This window comes from Thalassophryne amazonica, chromosome 3, assembly GCF_902500255.1.
Source record: "Thalassophryne amazonica chromosome 3, fThaAma1.1, whole genome shotgun sequence".
NCBI lineage: Eukaryota > Metazoa > Chordata > Actinopteri > Batrachoidiformes > Batrachoididae > Thalassophryne > Thalassophryne amazonica.
Window position 1 is genome coordinate 40,744,182 of NC_047105.1, and position 14,048 is coordinate 40,758,229.

Here is a 14,048-nt window from a genome sequence, read left to right on the forward strand (position 1 = left end):
ACAAAGGTGGGCTTCAGCACAGTGGTGGATGAATAGTGGTCATACCTGAGAACTGAGGAGGAATCTGTCCATAGGAAGATGTTGCACACAGCCCATGCAGCCGGGAGCTCAACCCTACTGGAGATTAGATGTTTCATCATGTGGCTGGCAATCCTGCACGAATCGTGTATGATGATGGCATGTAGCCCAGAGCTCTTCCCTCCTGGACAGTACATATTTTATCCTGTGGCTGGTGATTGTGCGCGTATTGTGCGTGATGGTGGCATGCAGCCAGGAGCTCTTCCTTGCTATTTCATTCTGTGACTGGCCTTAGTGCATGATCTATGTGTGACAGTGGCAGCCAGGAGCTCTTTGATGGTGTGGATTGCTGGACATTACATATTTCATCATGCAGTAAATCATTCTACAAGTGGGTGAGTTCCTTGTTCACAGTTTTCTTCCTGTTGTATTTGTTTTCTCCATGGAGCCACAGTAGGCTTTGTTGTTATTATTTATTATTATTTTAATATTATTTACGGGGCTGTTCCTTACTGGGTACAGTCAGGAAAAGTTCCACGGTTTCTATGCACATAAAAGCAGGATAATACCAGCTGAGTACTTTGTGCGCAAACATGTCATCATTTCAGCTACTAGCAGTGTTAGATGTCTATGAGAGTGCTGTACGGCATTTGCGCCCAAATCAGTAGATCCTTACATCTGCGAAGGCTGTGCTCAACATTCATGAGAATGCCACGTAGCATTCGAGTAGCACTCTCGTGATATGTATCCGGATATCTTCGCCTCGAGTCCTTTCCAATTTTGGCCGACATTCGGGCAACATGGGCTGGTGTGTCATTAGTACCAAGTCAGTGGGATATCGACTGCAATTTGTTTTTCATTTGCATATTTGGTCGCTAAGTCACTTATCCAACCACTCTCCAAATGTTGCACCCCAGTGGGATAGGATTCTTACTTGAATTGTGAGGGAATATCAGCTATGACATTTTGGTCATGTGGCCCGTGACTTTGAGGATGAAACAGCAGTCAGATGCCTCAGTGTTGACGACCCCAGCAACTGCAAAAAAAGGCCCAGTTCTTTGTGTGGGTAGTTGCCATCCAGTAATAAAGCTGATCCTGGAGAGTGGTGGATGTGATGGTATGTGGCATTAGTGCATGCCCTCAGACCAGACCTGGCAGTGTGTGTGTGTGTGTGTGTGTGTGTGTGTGTGTGTGTGTGTGTGTGTGTGTGTGTGTGTGTGTGTGTGTGTGTGTGTGTGTGTGTGTGTGTGTGTGTGTGTGTGTGTTGTAAAGATTTGTTTGTTTCAGTTGAATTCTTATGTGCTTATTCTCTGTTCCCAGCATTTCGGATAATCCCTTACCCACTAGAGAAGGGTCACTTGTTTTACCCTTACCCAGGATGCACAGAAACAGCAGACAGGGAACTACTGCCCTGTGAGTAGAAGAAATACTGCAAGCACTCTGACAAGCCATGAATGGCTGTAATATTTCTCAGTTTGAGTTTGTATTTGTACTGTTTAAACCCTTCCTCTCTTCATCTTCCCATTCTAACTGCTCTGGCTTTCTGTCTTTCTCCTTCACTTGTTGTGTTGGGTCTTGTCTTCGCTCTAGCGTTTCATGAGGTGTCGGTGTACCCAAAGAAAGAGCTGCCCTTCTTCATCCTCTTCACAGCAGGCCTTTGCTCTTTCACTGCCATGTTGGCCATGCTGACACATCAGTTCCCTGAGCTCATGGGTGTGTTTGCCAAAGCAGTAAGTGCTGCCATGACACATCTCACTTTCATGCCAAATGTTTCTCAATTGATTGAAATGATCACCTGTTTATTGTGCAAACAGTTAGGCTTGAATGTAGGTTGTGGAGAATTGATTGCTTCTTTAAAGTCACTGTTTTCTCAAATCTACAACCCCAAATCAGAAAAAGCTGAGACGATATGGAAAATACCAAAAAAAAAAAAAGAAAAGCAAAAGATCTCGAATACTCGATTTGTGTGACCATAATGCACATTTCCACTGTGTCATGATCCAACTCAAATGAGTCCAAGCCCATAGATGTCTATGCTGCTTCTTGACATTTAAATAAGGATTCTTTTTTGCACAATAAAGTGTGACTGTAACACTGTATTTTAGTGCTTGAAAAGATCTTCCAAAGTAATCCCTTGCCCGTGTTGTTATATCAGTTATCGATGAATACGGCTCTTGATGCAGTGCCATCTGAGGGATCGCAGATCATGAGTGTTCAACTTCGGTTTGCACCTTTGCCCTTTGCACACTGAAATTCTTCCAGGTTTCCCGTTTTCCCCTCCTGAGGTGCCTCACGGTTCGCCAGAAGCACCTTGGTGCCGACCGAAAGTCCTTCTCCATGGTTGCTCCAAACTCCTCCCACACCCGCTGTTTTGCCTCCCCCACAGCAGAGACTGCTGCCCTTCAGGCCTGTCGGTACCTTGCAACTGCCTCCGGAGTCCTCCGAGATAACGTATCCCAGAAGTACTCCTTCTTCAGTCGGACGGCTTCCCTGACCACAGGTGTCCACCACAGTGTTTGAGGATTGCATCCCCTTGAGGCACCTAAGACCTTCAGGCCACAGCTCCCTGCTACAGCTTCAACAATGGAAGCTTTGAACATTGCCCATTCTGGTTCAATGGCCCCAACCTCCACAGGGATGCTAGAAAAGCTCCACCGGAGGTGTGAGTTGAAGATCTGTCGGACTGTGGGCTCCTCTAGCCATTCCCAGTTCACCCGCACTATCCGTTTGGGCTTACCAGGTCTGTCCGAAATCCTCCCCCACCCTCTGGTCCAACTCACCACAAGATGGTGATCAGTTGACAGCTCTGCCCCTCTCTTCACTTGAATGTCCAGAACATGCAGCCTCAGATCAGATGATATGATCACATAATCGATCTTCGGCCTAGGGTGCGCTGGTACCATGTACACTTATGAGCATCCTTATGTTTGAATATGGTTTTCATTATGGACAGTACATGACTAGCACAGAAGTCCAATAACAAACGACCATTCGGGTTTAGATCGGGGAGGCCATTCTTCCCAATCACACCTCTCCAGGTGTCTCTGTCATTGCTCATGCGTGCGTTGAAGTCCCCCACCAGAACAGTGATATCCCCCATCGGTGCCCCATACAGGACTCCATTCAGGATCTCCAAGAAGGCCGAATACTCCAAACTGCTCTTCAGTGCATATGCACAAACAACAGTCAGAGGTTTCCCCGCCGCCACCTGAAGGTGCAGGGAGGTGAGAGTGCGCCAAGGAGAGTGGTTCCAGAACCGAGGCTGTGCATGGAGGTGAGGCCCACCAGGTCTAACTGGTATCGCTCCACCTTCTGCACAAGCTCCGGCTCCTTCCCCCACAGCGAGGTGACGTTCCACACCGCTAGAGCTAGCCCCTGCCGCCTGGATCTGGTCCGCCGAGGCCCTTGACTTTCACTGCCACCCATGGGACAGCGCACTGACACCAGCGGTTCCCCCTGCAGGTGGTGAGACCACAGGGTGGAGTTGGAAGGTCCATGTTGCCTTTTCGGGCTGTGTCCAGCTGTGCTCCGTGTAAAGCCCAGCCACCAGGCGCTTGCTGACTGGACCTACATCCAGGCCTGGCTCCAGACGGGGGCCCCGATATTCCTCCGGGCCGGATCACATTTCCTCTGCCTCTTTCTGTCATGTTGTCTTGTGAACCATTCTTAGTCTCGCCTCTCGTCTGAGACCAATTTGCCTTGGGAGACCCTACTAGGAGCACAAAGGCTCCAGATAACACAGCTCTCAGGTGTATAGTGGCACACAAACCTCTCCACCACAATAAGGTGATGGTTCCCAGAATAACATTACTTGTTTTTATTTTTAACCTCATCACTAGGCCGTAATTGCCCCTTCCCAACTTTTTGTAGGATGTGTTGCAGGCCAGAAATGCAGAACTTGTTTTATATGAAGAAATGAAATGTTGTTGACTACAAAAAACATGCAATATCTTTGGTTCCTACTGTATGCAATGACACAGAACTCAAAGTAAATGAAAAATCACTGCAGGGTTTTTATTATTATTATTTTCTATGCTGTCCCAGCTTTTTTTGATTCGGTGTTGTGTGATTTACAGTGTCCAACTGAACCTTTTAACCTTATTGGTAATCGCTGCCTTCCATCACTGTCAGTACCAGTGAAGGCTCATGGGAGATACAGGCCTGTAAAGTTGCTGTTTCCGCCAAAACACACTCGTCCAGTTGAAGCTATCAGTAACCACATCTGAGCTTATCACCTCAGCAAACAGTACAGCGCTACACACAGCTGTAAGCATTTATAAGCCATGAACGTGTGCATGACTTCCTTTTAGATCTTATTTAAGTGTTGTGCTGTCTGTTTTAAAGCAGTTTGGCAAGCTGGGGTTTTTCTGATGGTTTCTTTATAGTCACCCTGTTTATTGGGGTCTGCCTTTACGTGGCCTCGTAGGAAAAACAAGACTACAGAGAACATCTCGTGCTCGTCCCATTGTTATGGGAAAGACTGGGTGCAGATAGGATTTTTACAGCAGGTCTGGGCAGCCTGGTTTGTCTAAAGCTCAAATAGAGTGCTTGAAAATCAATGAGGGAGGAACTCAGGCATCTTCACTGCCTTCTGAAGAGAAACAGATGTTGCTAAATTTCCTCTTCTTGTAAAGACGATCCAGGCAGGGCAACACAATTAAACTGGTGCTGGCAGGATTTGCCTGTTCTTTTGAATTACTACAAATTTGTAATGTACCAGTGAGTATGTTTTTATATTAATATTTTATCTTTATTGGTTCCCATTGTAAATGGGTTTAGAGGAGTGCAGGTCTTGTATGAGCACTTGGGGGCTATTAAAGTGATAAGTGGATGACTGGAGACATGGCAGGTGCTGCTGTTGATCAGGCTACAGTCACATTGTGAGACATACCAGGGTATTAAACAAACACTTTGTTCCAGAATGTACCAAAGTAGTGGGTGGATAATAAAATTATTGGCCCATTTTTGGCGAGCCATTATAGAGTATCTGCATCCATGTAACCTCCAAGGAATGCCCTGGTAAGTGATGATAACGTCTAGTAGTAGAGACCTGGTCCAGTGGCAGGGGTGGTGGCCAAGTGCAGAATGTTCCTGGGTCAAATCCCACTCCTGCTACATTTCTCCATATAATGTGGAGTTGCATCAGGAAGGGCATCTGGCGTAAAACCTGCCAACCCTAATTGAAAACAAGGGAGCATCCAAAGGGACTTACTAGTAGAGACGTGGGCCCGATTTCATAAAGCAGTCCAATCTTGTTTAGTTGACTCAGCTCACTTAGTTGACTAGTTTTAGTTAACAAGTAGTTAGTTGTTGCACAAAGCACTTAGTCAGCTGAAGTTTCACGTTTACCCGACTAAACTTTTTAGCCTGGTACAGAGGAGGCTAATATTTTAGTCGATAAAACTTCAATGTCGTACTTCAAAAAATGGCAGCTACTATGTACCACCACTTGATGGAACACTCAAAAGCACCCCTACATCGTTCCTATTCCAAAAGCAGAGCTTCCTCTGCTTTTGGCCGTGGTTGCAGCAGACGACTGTAATGATGTGTTTGTGACAGTTCTCACATGAGCAACCGGGCGTCGGTGTTATGCTGAGCAGCGTTGTGTGCACAAAAAGATTCATGAAGGTGTAGAAGAAGAAACTGAAGCGTAAAACTGCTAGGCTAAGTGCTAAGCACATCGTTCTGCGGTTCGTATGGGTCTGTAAATGTTAATAAAGCCAGTTAAGGAAACAAAGGCTGGATAGTTCATGATAACAACAACCCAGAAGTAAACACAACTGTTGCGCATGGAGCCGTCTGTCAGCAACGACACGCGCGAGGCCTTTATGCCCGTGAAAACAGTTGACTCAGGTAAGACAGCTAATCTACAAGTTTAGCCATCAATGTGAAACTGTGATTAGACGGGTAATGTTGGGTGACTAACTATAGTCCACTAAGAAAGTTTAGTAGACTGAAAGATTACGTTGCTTTATGAAACCGGGCCCTGGTTTAAAAGTAGGCAAAGCGGTTTGGTAAGAGCCAATCCAAAGTCTCCAAAACCTACACTGTGCCAGTGCAGCTTTATCCACGGTTCATTCATCAGCAGCAGACTCTCCAGTATTATGCTGATTTTGACTCTGAATTAACTCATCAAGTTTTGAAAATGTCAGGAAAATGCCATATGATATGGGAATTGGGATTTTGCGCACCTTTTTGAAAGACACGCTTCACCTGACAAAAAGAAAGTGAACCATGTTTGCTGCCTTGAAATGTGGGCAAGGTTTTCTTGAAGTCTACAGCCTGTTGTCCCCATCTCAAGGCATTCACATGAATCAGACAATTAGTGACACGTTTCATAATCCTTTTAATTTTGGACATGTTTTGTGCGCAGTCTGAAGTCAGGACTCCAATATTATGAGCGTAATAGTTCATTGAACATACACGAGAATTTGTGGTAAACGAAAATCCCCACGCATCAAATACTCGCCTCCGTCAGAAACATCAGAAGTAGGACTGTGGGGACGCCTTGTGATGAGACCCGGCTGTCAAAGTCTTAGTCACATTGTGTATTTGTCTCTCTTTCAGTTCTTCAGCACGCTCTTTGCACCCCTGGGCTTCTTTGCAGACAAGATGGAAAGCTTCATGCCTTCCAGTTTTTGGCACCAGCTGACTCGGCTCTGACCTCCAGAATGCACACAGACACACACACACACACACGCAGCACTCCAAACCCTCAGACAAAAAGTGTTTGCTCTCCCGTCTTCAGCATTACTGTCCTCCTGCTGCATTGTTACTGATGATGTTAGCTGAGCCTGTATCAACACAGCAGTGCCACTCTTCAGACTCTCTCCCAGACCGTCCCTGCAGCCACTTACTTTTCCAAGAATGCATTTAGCGAACACCATCTGTAACGATTATACGCGGCCATTCATTTATCATCACTCTGCAATAGCCCCATTGGAGAATTTGAGATTTTTTGTTTTTGTTTTTTTGCTTTTTTGTAATAGCTCACACAGCCAAGCTGTGAGATTTGTCCAAAAATGATGCTTTCCTCCATTTATTATAAAGGAAATGGAGTTTTAATATTGCTGCAACTGCTGCCTATTCTGACATGCTCAGCAGAGTGTCGCAGCACAGTGGTTGATAAATTAACACAAAGGTCCTATGAGGTTCTTGCACCTGTGCCTCTAAACACCCAACATAACTGACTTAAAAGTCTGCAAAACCTCGTCAACACAAAGCACTGATTTAGAGGTCAGAGTGTCCTCAGTGCATACAGTGCCTCTGCAGGTCTGCACTTGTTACCATGGCAAGAAACCTTCACAGTAATGTCAAACGTCTCTTCCACAACGCTGAAACGTAAATGGGATCATCTCCAAACAAGGCGGCCTGCTGTGGCTTTATTACTCATTTCTGCCAATTGCACAACAAAATCCAATATGTATATGTAGGACATAAATGGCTGCTGTTACCAGCTAAAAAAAAAAAAAAAAGAAAAGCTGACAAATGCACTTACTTCAGTTGTACTGAGAATCAGAAAGCACAGGCCCCATGTCAGGAACATGAATCCTTACTGGACTTCATACGGACTGAACTTATTCATTTAGTTGCACTAAATGAATCCACATCAACATATACAAACGCCATTTTCCTGCTGCGTACAAGATGTTTGTTTTGAAAATCTGTACGTGGTGATTCTGCAGTAAACTGGTTCATTGGCAACATTACATACTCCCCCACCTTTGTTTTATCAATTATAAGGTGCTGAGATTTTTTTAACCTTGTAACCTGATATGAAAACTGATAATATTGTTCTGAATACAAGCCACAGGTTGTAAAGTGACAGTGGCATTCACATAACTGATTCGCTAAACACATATTTGACATTATACTGTACCTAATAATGGTAAGTTAAAGGCCAAATGTAAGAAATAGTACCGTGTTTCATTTTGATGAGCAGGACCGATCAAAATATATGATTTCTTTCACAAAGCAACACATGTACATTGTCAGTGACGATTTTGTCTCCAAACTAGAAATGCACTGTTTTGCATTGTACTCTGTACTGTATCCATATGACTACATGCTGATGGCGGGAGAATGTTTGAAAAACTCCAGCTCCAAATGGATGAATGTGATGGGAGAAACTCAATAAAGTACTCTGCAACTTATCTGCACCATTTATTTTTGTACAACCCCAATTCCAATGAAGTTGGGACATTGTGTGAAATGTAAATAAAAACAGAATATAATGATTTGCAAATCCTCTTCAACCTATATTCAATTGAATACACCACAAAGAGTTTTTGGGCAAAGTTGTTTTTGTGCAAATAATTGCTTATTTTGAAATGGATGCCTGCAACACATTTCAAAAAAGATGGGACAGTGGTATGTTTACCACTGTGTTACATCACCTTTCCTTCCAACAACACTCAATAAGCGTTTGGGAACTGAGGACAGTAATTGGAAACAGGTGAGTGTCATGATTGGGTATAAAAGGAGCATCCCCAAAAGTCTCAGCCATTCACAGGCAAAGATGGGGCGAGGATCACCACTTTGTGAATAACTGTGTGAAAAAATAGTCCAACAGTTTTAGAACAATGTTTGTCATTGTTCAATTGCAAGGAATTTAGGGATTCCATCATCTACAGTCAATAAGACGATGCAGAGAATCTGGAGAACTTCTGACACGTAAGCAGCAAGGCCGAAACCAACATTGAATGCCTGTGACCTTCAATCTCGAGCAGCAATGCGTTAACAACTGACATCATTGTGTAAAGGGTCTTACTGTGTGGGCTCAGGAACACTTCAGAAAACCATTGTCAGTTAACACAGTTCGTCGCTACATCTACAAGTGCAAGTTAAAACTCTACCGTGCAAAGTGAAAGCCATATATCAGCAATACCCAGAAACACCGCCACCTTCTCTGGGCCTGTGCTCATTTGAAATGGACGGACGCAAAGTGGAAAAGTGTGCTGTGATCTGATGAGTCCACATTTCAAATTGTTTTTGGAAATCATGGACATCGTGTCCTCTGGACAAAAGAGGAAAAAGACCATCCAGATTGTTACCAGTGCAAAGTTCAAAAGCCAGCATCTGTGATGGTATGGGGGTGTGTTAGTGCCCATGGCATGGGCAACTTACACATCTGTGATGGCATGATCAGTGCTGAAAGGTACATCCAGGTTTTGGAGCAACACATGCTTCCATCCAAGCAACGTCTTTTACAGGAACGTCCCTGTTTATTTCAGCAAGACAATGCCAAGCCACATTCTGCACGTGTTACAACAATGTGGCTTCGTAGTAACAGAGTGCGGGTACTAGACTGGCCTGCCTGCAGTCTAGACCTGTCGCCCATTGAAAATGTGTGGCGCATTATGAAGCGCAAAATATGACAATGGAGACCCGGACTGTTGAACAACTTAAGTTGTACATCAAGCAAGAATGGGAAAGAATTCCACCTACAAAGCTTCAGCAATTAGTGTCTTCAGCCTGTGAATGGCTGAGACTTTTGGGGATGCTCCTTTTATACCCGGTCATGACACTCACCTGTTTCCAATTAGTGTCCTCAGTTCAAAAACACTTATTGAGTGTTGTTAGAAGGAAAGGTGATGTAACACAGTGGTAAACATACCACTGTCCCAGCTTTTTTGAAACGTGTTGCAGGCATTCATTTCAAAATGAGCAAATATTTGCACAAAAACAACAACGTTTATCAGAACACTAAATATATTGTCTTTGTGGTGTATTCAGTTGAATATAGGTTAAAGAGGATTTGCAAATCATTGTAGTCTGTTTTTATTTATATTTTACACAACGTCCCAACTTCATTGGAATTGGGTTGTATGTGCTCTGGCTGTTCAAAGTTGTTTTGATGTTGCACCTTTAGTCAGTGCGCCAAGCAGGTTTTCAGTACCATTTAAATGGACTAAAACAGCTCTTACAATCCGGCTTCAGTATACCATAGTCTACACGTCTTCCCAGAACAGCAGTTATACCCAAATAGGTGTCCGTTAAAGATTACATGGGAGTCAAAATTTAAAATTTTTAAAGTCATGTTCGGAGTATACTACATTATTTGTCAGATATAGTATTTCAAAAAGGTATCATTTGTACCATCTATAGCTCAAAGTTACCAAGTTATGCAAAACCACAGGACAACAGAGGCCAGTTTCAAACCATAAGAAGCAGTCATACCAGGTAGCTTGGTCATAGTAGTAATGCGTCCTTTTTGTGCAAGGGTCAAAAATTAGAACTGCTCAAGTTTTAGCAAAAGGTGATGCAATTGATTTTCAAAAAGAAATAGCTTTGGATTGAATGCTTCAAGCTTTGTTTGAGCTAGTGGCTGTAGGTCCTCAGTATTGATCAGCAGCACTAGAGCACCTCAGGGCATGGTGCTCTCGCCCCTTCACCCTCTCCATGACTTTCACTACAACTCAGATACATGCCACATGCAGAAGTTCTCTGGTGACACTGTAATTGTGGCATGTATCAGGGAGGGTGAGGAGGGGGAGTACAGGGGCCTGGTCACAGACTCGGTGCCAGCAGAAAAAGCTGCTGTACGCCACCAAAACGAAGGAGCTGGTGCTTGATTTACGACGGGCGCCAATCTCTGTGTAGGCCATCATTATTGATGGATCAGAGGTAGAGGTGGTCTCCACCTATAAGTACCTGGGACTGCACCTGGATAACAGGCTGAGCTGTGTAGCAAACATGGGCGCTGTGTACAAGAAGGGACGTTTTGTCTGATGTGAGCGAAAATCCGTTATACAAAATCCGTTATATACGGTGTTTATTACATGGAAACCATAGAAAACCATTGGGACTTTTGCTTTTGTCCAGTGAGTGCAAGTAGTCGGTTTATACAATGACAGCTTAGGCGAGTTTTACTGTATACATTTTGTGCTATTGCATGCTGTGACCACAGCACGAGTGTATGCTAGCAGTGACGGTGCTTAGCTTAAAATCAAACATGGCAGGGTTTGTTTTAATGACTGGTCATTCGTCTAACAGACACAAAAAAATTGAGTATGTTGTAAGCCATCTGGAGGCATTTGCAGTATTTGCTGGGACATATCTACCTGAAGTACAAGTGCTGTCGGACTAAGAACTCCACAATTTTCTTTCTCAATTTTTCGCCGGACTGAGGAAAGTAGACTGCAGTCTGTACACGAAGAAGTCGATGTTAGGTGTTATATAGAACAAATAATGAATGTTTTTTCATTCATACAATGGAAAGAATATTTCAGTATTGTTTCCACTGCACTCATAACCATTCATTATTTGTATACTATAACATGCCATATATGAACAGGTGACATAACTAAGCATAACTGATTATGCAACCCATTACTTTTTAAAATCCTACTAGTTCGACCAATAATTTGCTTTTTTTTTTTTTCCCAACTCCAGATCAGTCTCCAAATTGAAATAGGCCATTGTCACCATTTTGGCTATTTTTTACCGTATAACTCTAAAACTATCTGCCTTAGGTAGTACAAACTAACTTTTTGGAATGCATATGATAATGAAATGATACACATTTCAACACAATTACAGCACTAAATATTGACCCCTGTGTAATTTTTAATTGACCCCTCTCTGGCTATGGTTACACACGTTTGTGTAGGTGTATGCTACGGTATTGCTACATTGTAAGTGTTTTGTCTCCTTAGGTCCTATCATTGAGGTCAAAAACAGCTGGGGCCCATGAACTACTTTGCATGTTGTAAACGAGTGCCTGAATAAAGAGCACGTTCAGACACCGTATGTGCACGGTGTTGAGATGACACACTGATATACTGTTTTGTCTGTAACAAACCAGCAGTGGCAGCCAGTGTCTCATTCAAGGTCTCACTTTGCCCCCTGCTGCTGCTTTACTATTTAAGTTAAAAGCCATTGTGTCTGTTGTTATGACGATGCCCCTCCACCACCATCATCAGACGTTCCTGTTGAGCCGCTGATGCCATAATCATACTTCATCCACTCACAATGAAGTGGTTAAGCAGCAGTCATGAAAATCACCACAGAGGACGCTCAAGTGTGCGCTCTCACTGTCTCGGCAAAGATTCATGCTGCTCCGTTGGCTCGGTGACCGCTAATAATAACAGATGTTTCTGAGAGTCAACGTACAAAAGCACATGAGAGAACTGGAAGATTACAGAAAATGAACCATAATTATGGTTAATGTGGGCTATGTGACTCAAAGCCCACGCACATGAAGCTCACCCTTACATCGCTGAGGTGTGTGAGATATGTTTGGCATGTACAGTACAGAGGATGAGTGCGGTCACTGGCTTTTTCAGGAAAGCAGCCAAGGTGGGAGTGATGTTGTCCATCTGATCTTTGGTAAACGGTGTGTTGTGGCAGAAACCGCTCCCACGCAGACACACAGAAATGCAACACTGGTAACTGAGTTTCCAACCTTCTACTGGGAAAAAATCAAAATGCCAACAGAAGCTGGATTGCCTACTTAGTAAGTTGGGAAAGGTTTCTCAACCCCACCTTTGTCATTTTACATCATTGTCCAAAATGATGGTTAATCACAGGGGAGGCTCAAGCTTCAGGGAGCAGGGGGTGGGTGGGTCTGGGGTCATGCTCCTCCAGAAATTTTTAAAGCTGTAGTCTTTTTTTTCTCCATTCTAAAGCAATCTGACGTCACACATAGGCTTTCTATGGAGACCCGGAACAGCCAGTGTTGATTCTATGTCACAATTAACTCATTAATGCATAAAGGGGGTGGAGTGTGTATGAAGAAGGACACTTGAACATGCTCCTTTCTTCAAGTCCGAACCACCTAAGCCAGCAGGCTAACCTCAGTTTGGGTGTTTATTAAATCAGATTTTTGGGGATTGTGCAGCAGTTCTGACTATTTTGATGTGTTGCGCAGTTAGCATACAACATTAAATAGCACGACAATTTCACTCAGTGTGAATATTGCAGCAGGGACATCTGTTACAGCACATGCTGTCACAGTGCACATAGTGTCACCATGACGATATATGCCAATGTTCATGGCCCCATTGCGGCACACATTGTCACCAGCTACAATATGTGCCATGAACATTGGTACATATTGTCATGACATGCCACAACAGATGTGTGTGAATTGAATTGAAGAAGATGTATTTTTAACATAACAAAAGAAAAAACAAAACAGACAAGGTAAAATTAAATTAATTCAAAAAGGAGTGAGAAGAAGTTGAAATTTATCGAATCCCACCCCTTCTCCCTGTACAAGGTCTATTAGAAAAATATCAGACCTTTTTATTTTTTGCAAAACCTGATGGATTTGAATCACGTGTGCTTGCATGAGCCAACCTTGAACCTTAGTGCGCATGCATGAACTTTTTCACGCCTGTCGATTGCATCATTTTCTGGTAAGCAGCCTTTGTGTGGGACGTGTGCTGTGTGCTCGGTGGATTTTCATTACAAGGAAAAAGACGGAACGACTGGAGCGGCGCTGCATCAAATTTTGCCAGAAACTGGGTGACAGCCAGGTGGAAACCATTCGGAAGATTCAGACGGCTTTCAGTGACGATCCTATGGGCATCACACAGATTAAGGAGCGGTACAACCGGTTTAAAGATGTCCGCACAACGGTGGAGAGCGAGCCACGCTCCGGTCGGCCATCAACATGCTGAAATGACCAAATTATTCCAAAGTGAACGCTGTGGTGATGCAGGACCGTCGTGTGACTATCCGAGAAATTGCGGAAGAGGTAGACATGAGCACTTTTTCGGCAAATTCCACTGTGACAGAAGATTTGGCCATAACAAAGAGTGGCTGTGAAATTCATGCTGCTGCTGACGGCGGCGCAGAAGCGCCTCCATGTTGGATGTCTCACAGGACATGCTGTGACATGCCCACCTCTTCCACAATTTCTCGGATAGTCATACGACTGAAAAGTCACCGAAAGCCGTCTGAATCATCCGAATGGTTTCCACCTGGCAGGCGCCCAGTTTCTGGCAAAATTTGATGCGGCGCTGCTCTAGTTGTTCCGTCTTTTCCTTGAAATGAAAATCCGCCGAGCGCACTACACGTCCTCA

The 14,048-nt window shown here is 43.9% G+C and overlaps 1 protein-coding gene and 1 long non-coding RNA gene across 2 annotated transcripts in view; both read left to right on the forward strand.

Moving 5' to 3' along the window:
- The window catches only part of st7l (suppression of tumorigenicity 7 like), a 38,149-nt gene extending 29,978 nt beyond the window's left edge, over positions 1 to 8,171 (forward strand). Inside the window, exons 13-15 of the mRNA XM_034166085.1 lie at positions 1,339 to 1,431; positions 1,609 to 1,748; positions 6,586 to 8,171. Of these exons, the coding sequence (XP_034021976.1) occupies positions 1,339 to 1,431; positions 1,609 to 1,748; positions 6,586 to 6,681 (329 nt within the window). The 3' untranslated portion in view covers positions 6,682 to 8,171. The remainder of the gene's footprint in view (positions 1 to 1,338; positions 1,432 to 1,608; positions 1,749 to 6,585) is intronic.
- On the forward strand, positions 4,115 to 6,072 carry LOC117506575. The gene is made up of 3 exons (XR_004559506.1): positions 4,115 to 5,076; positions 5,787 to 5,788; positions 6,020 to 6,072. It is a non-coding gene; the product is annotated as an uncharacterized LOC117506575 (long non-coding RNA).
- Positions 8,172 to 14,048: the final 5,877 nt, after the last annotated feature.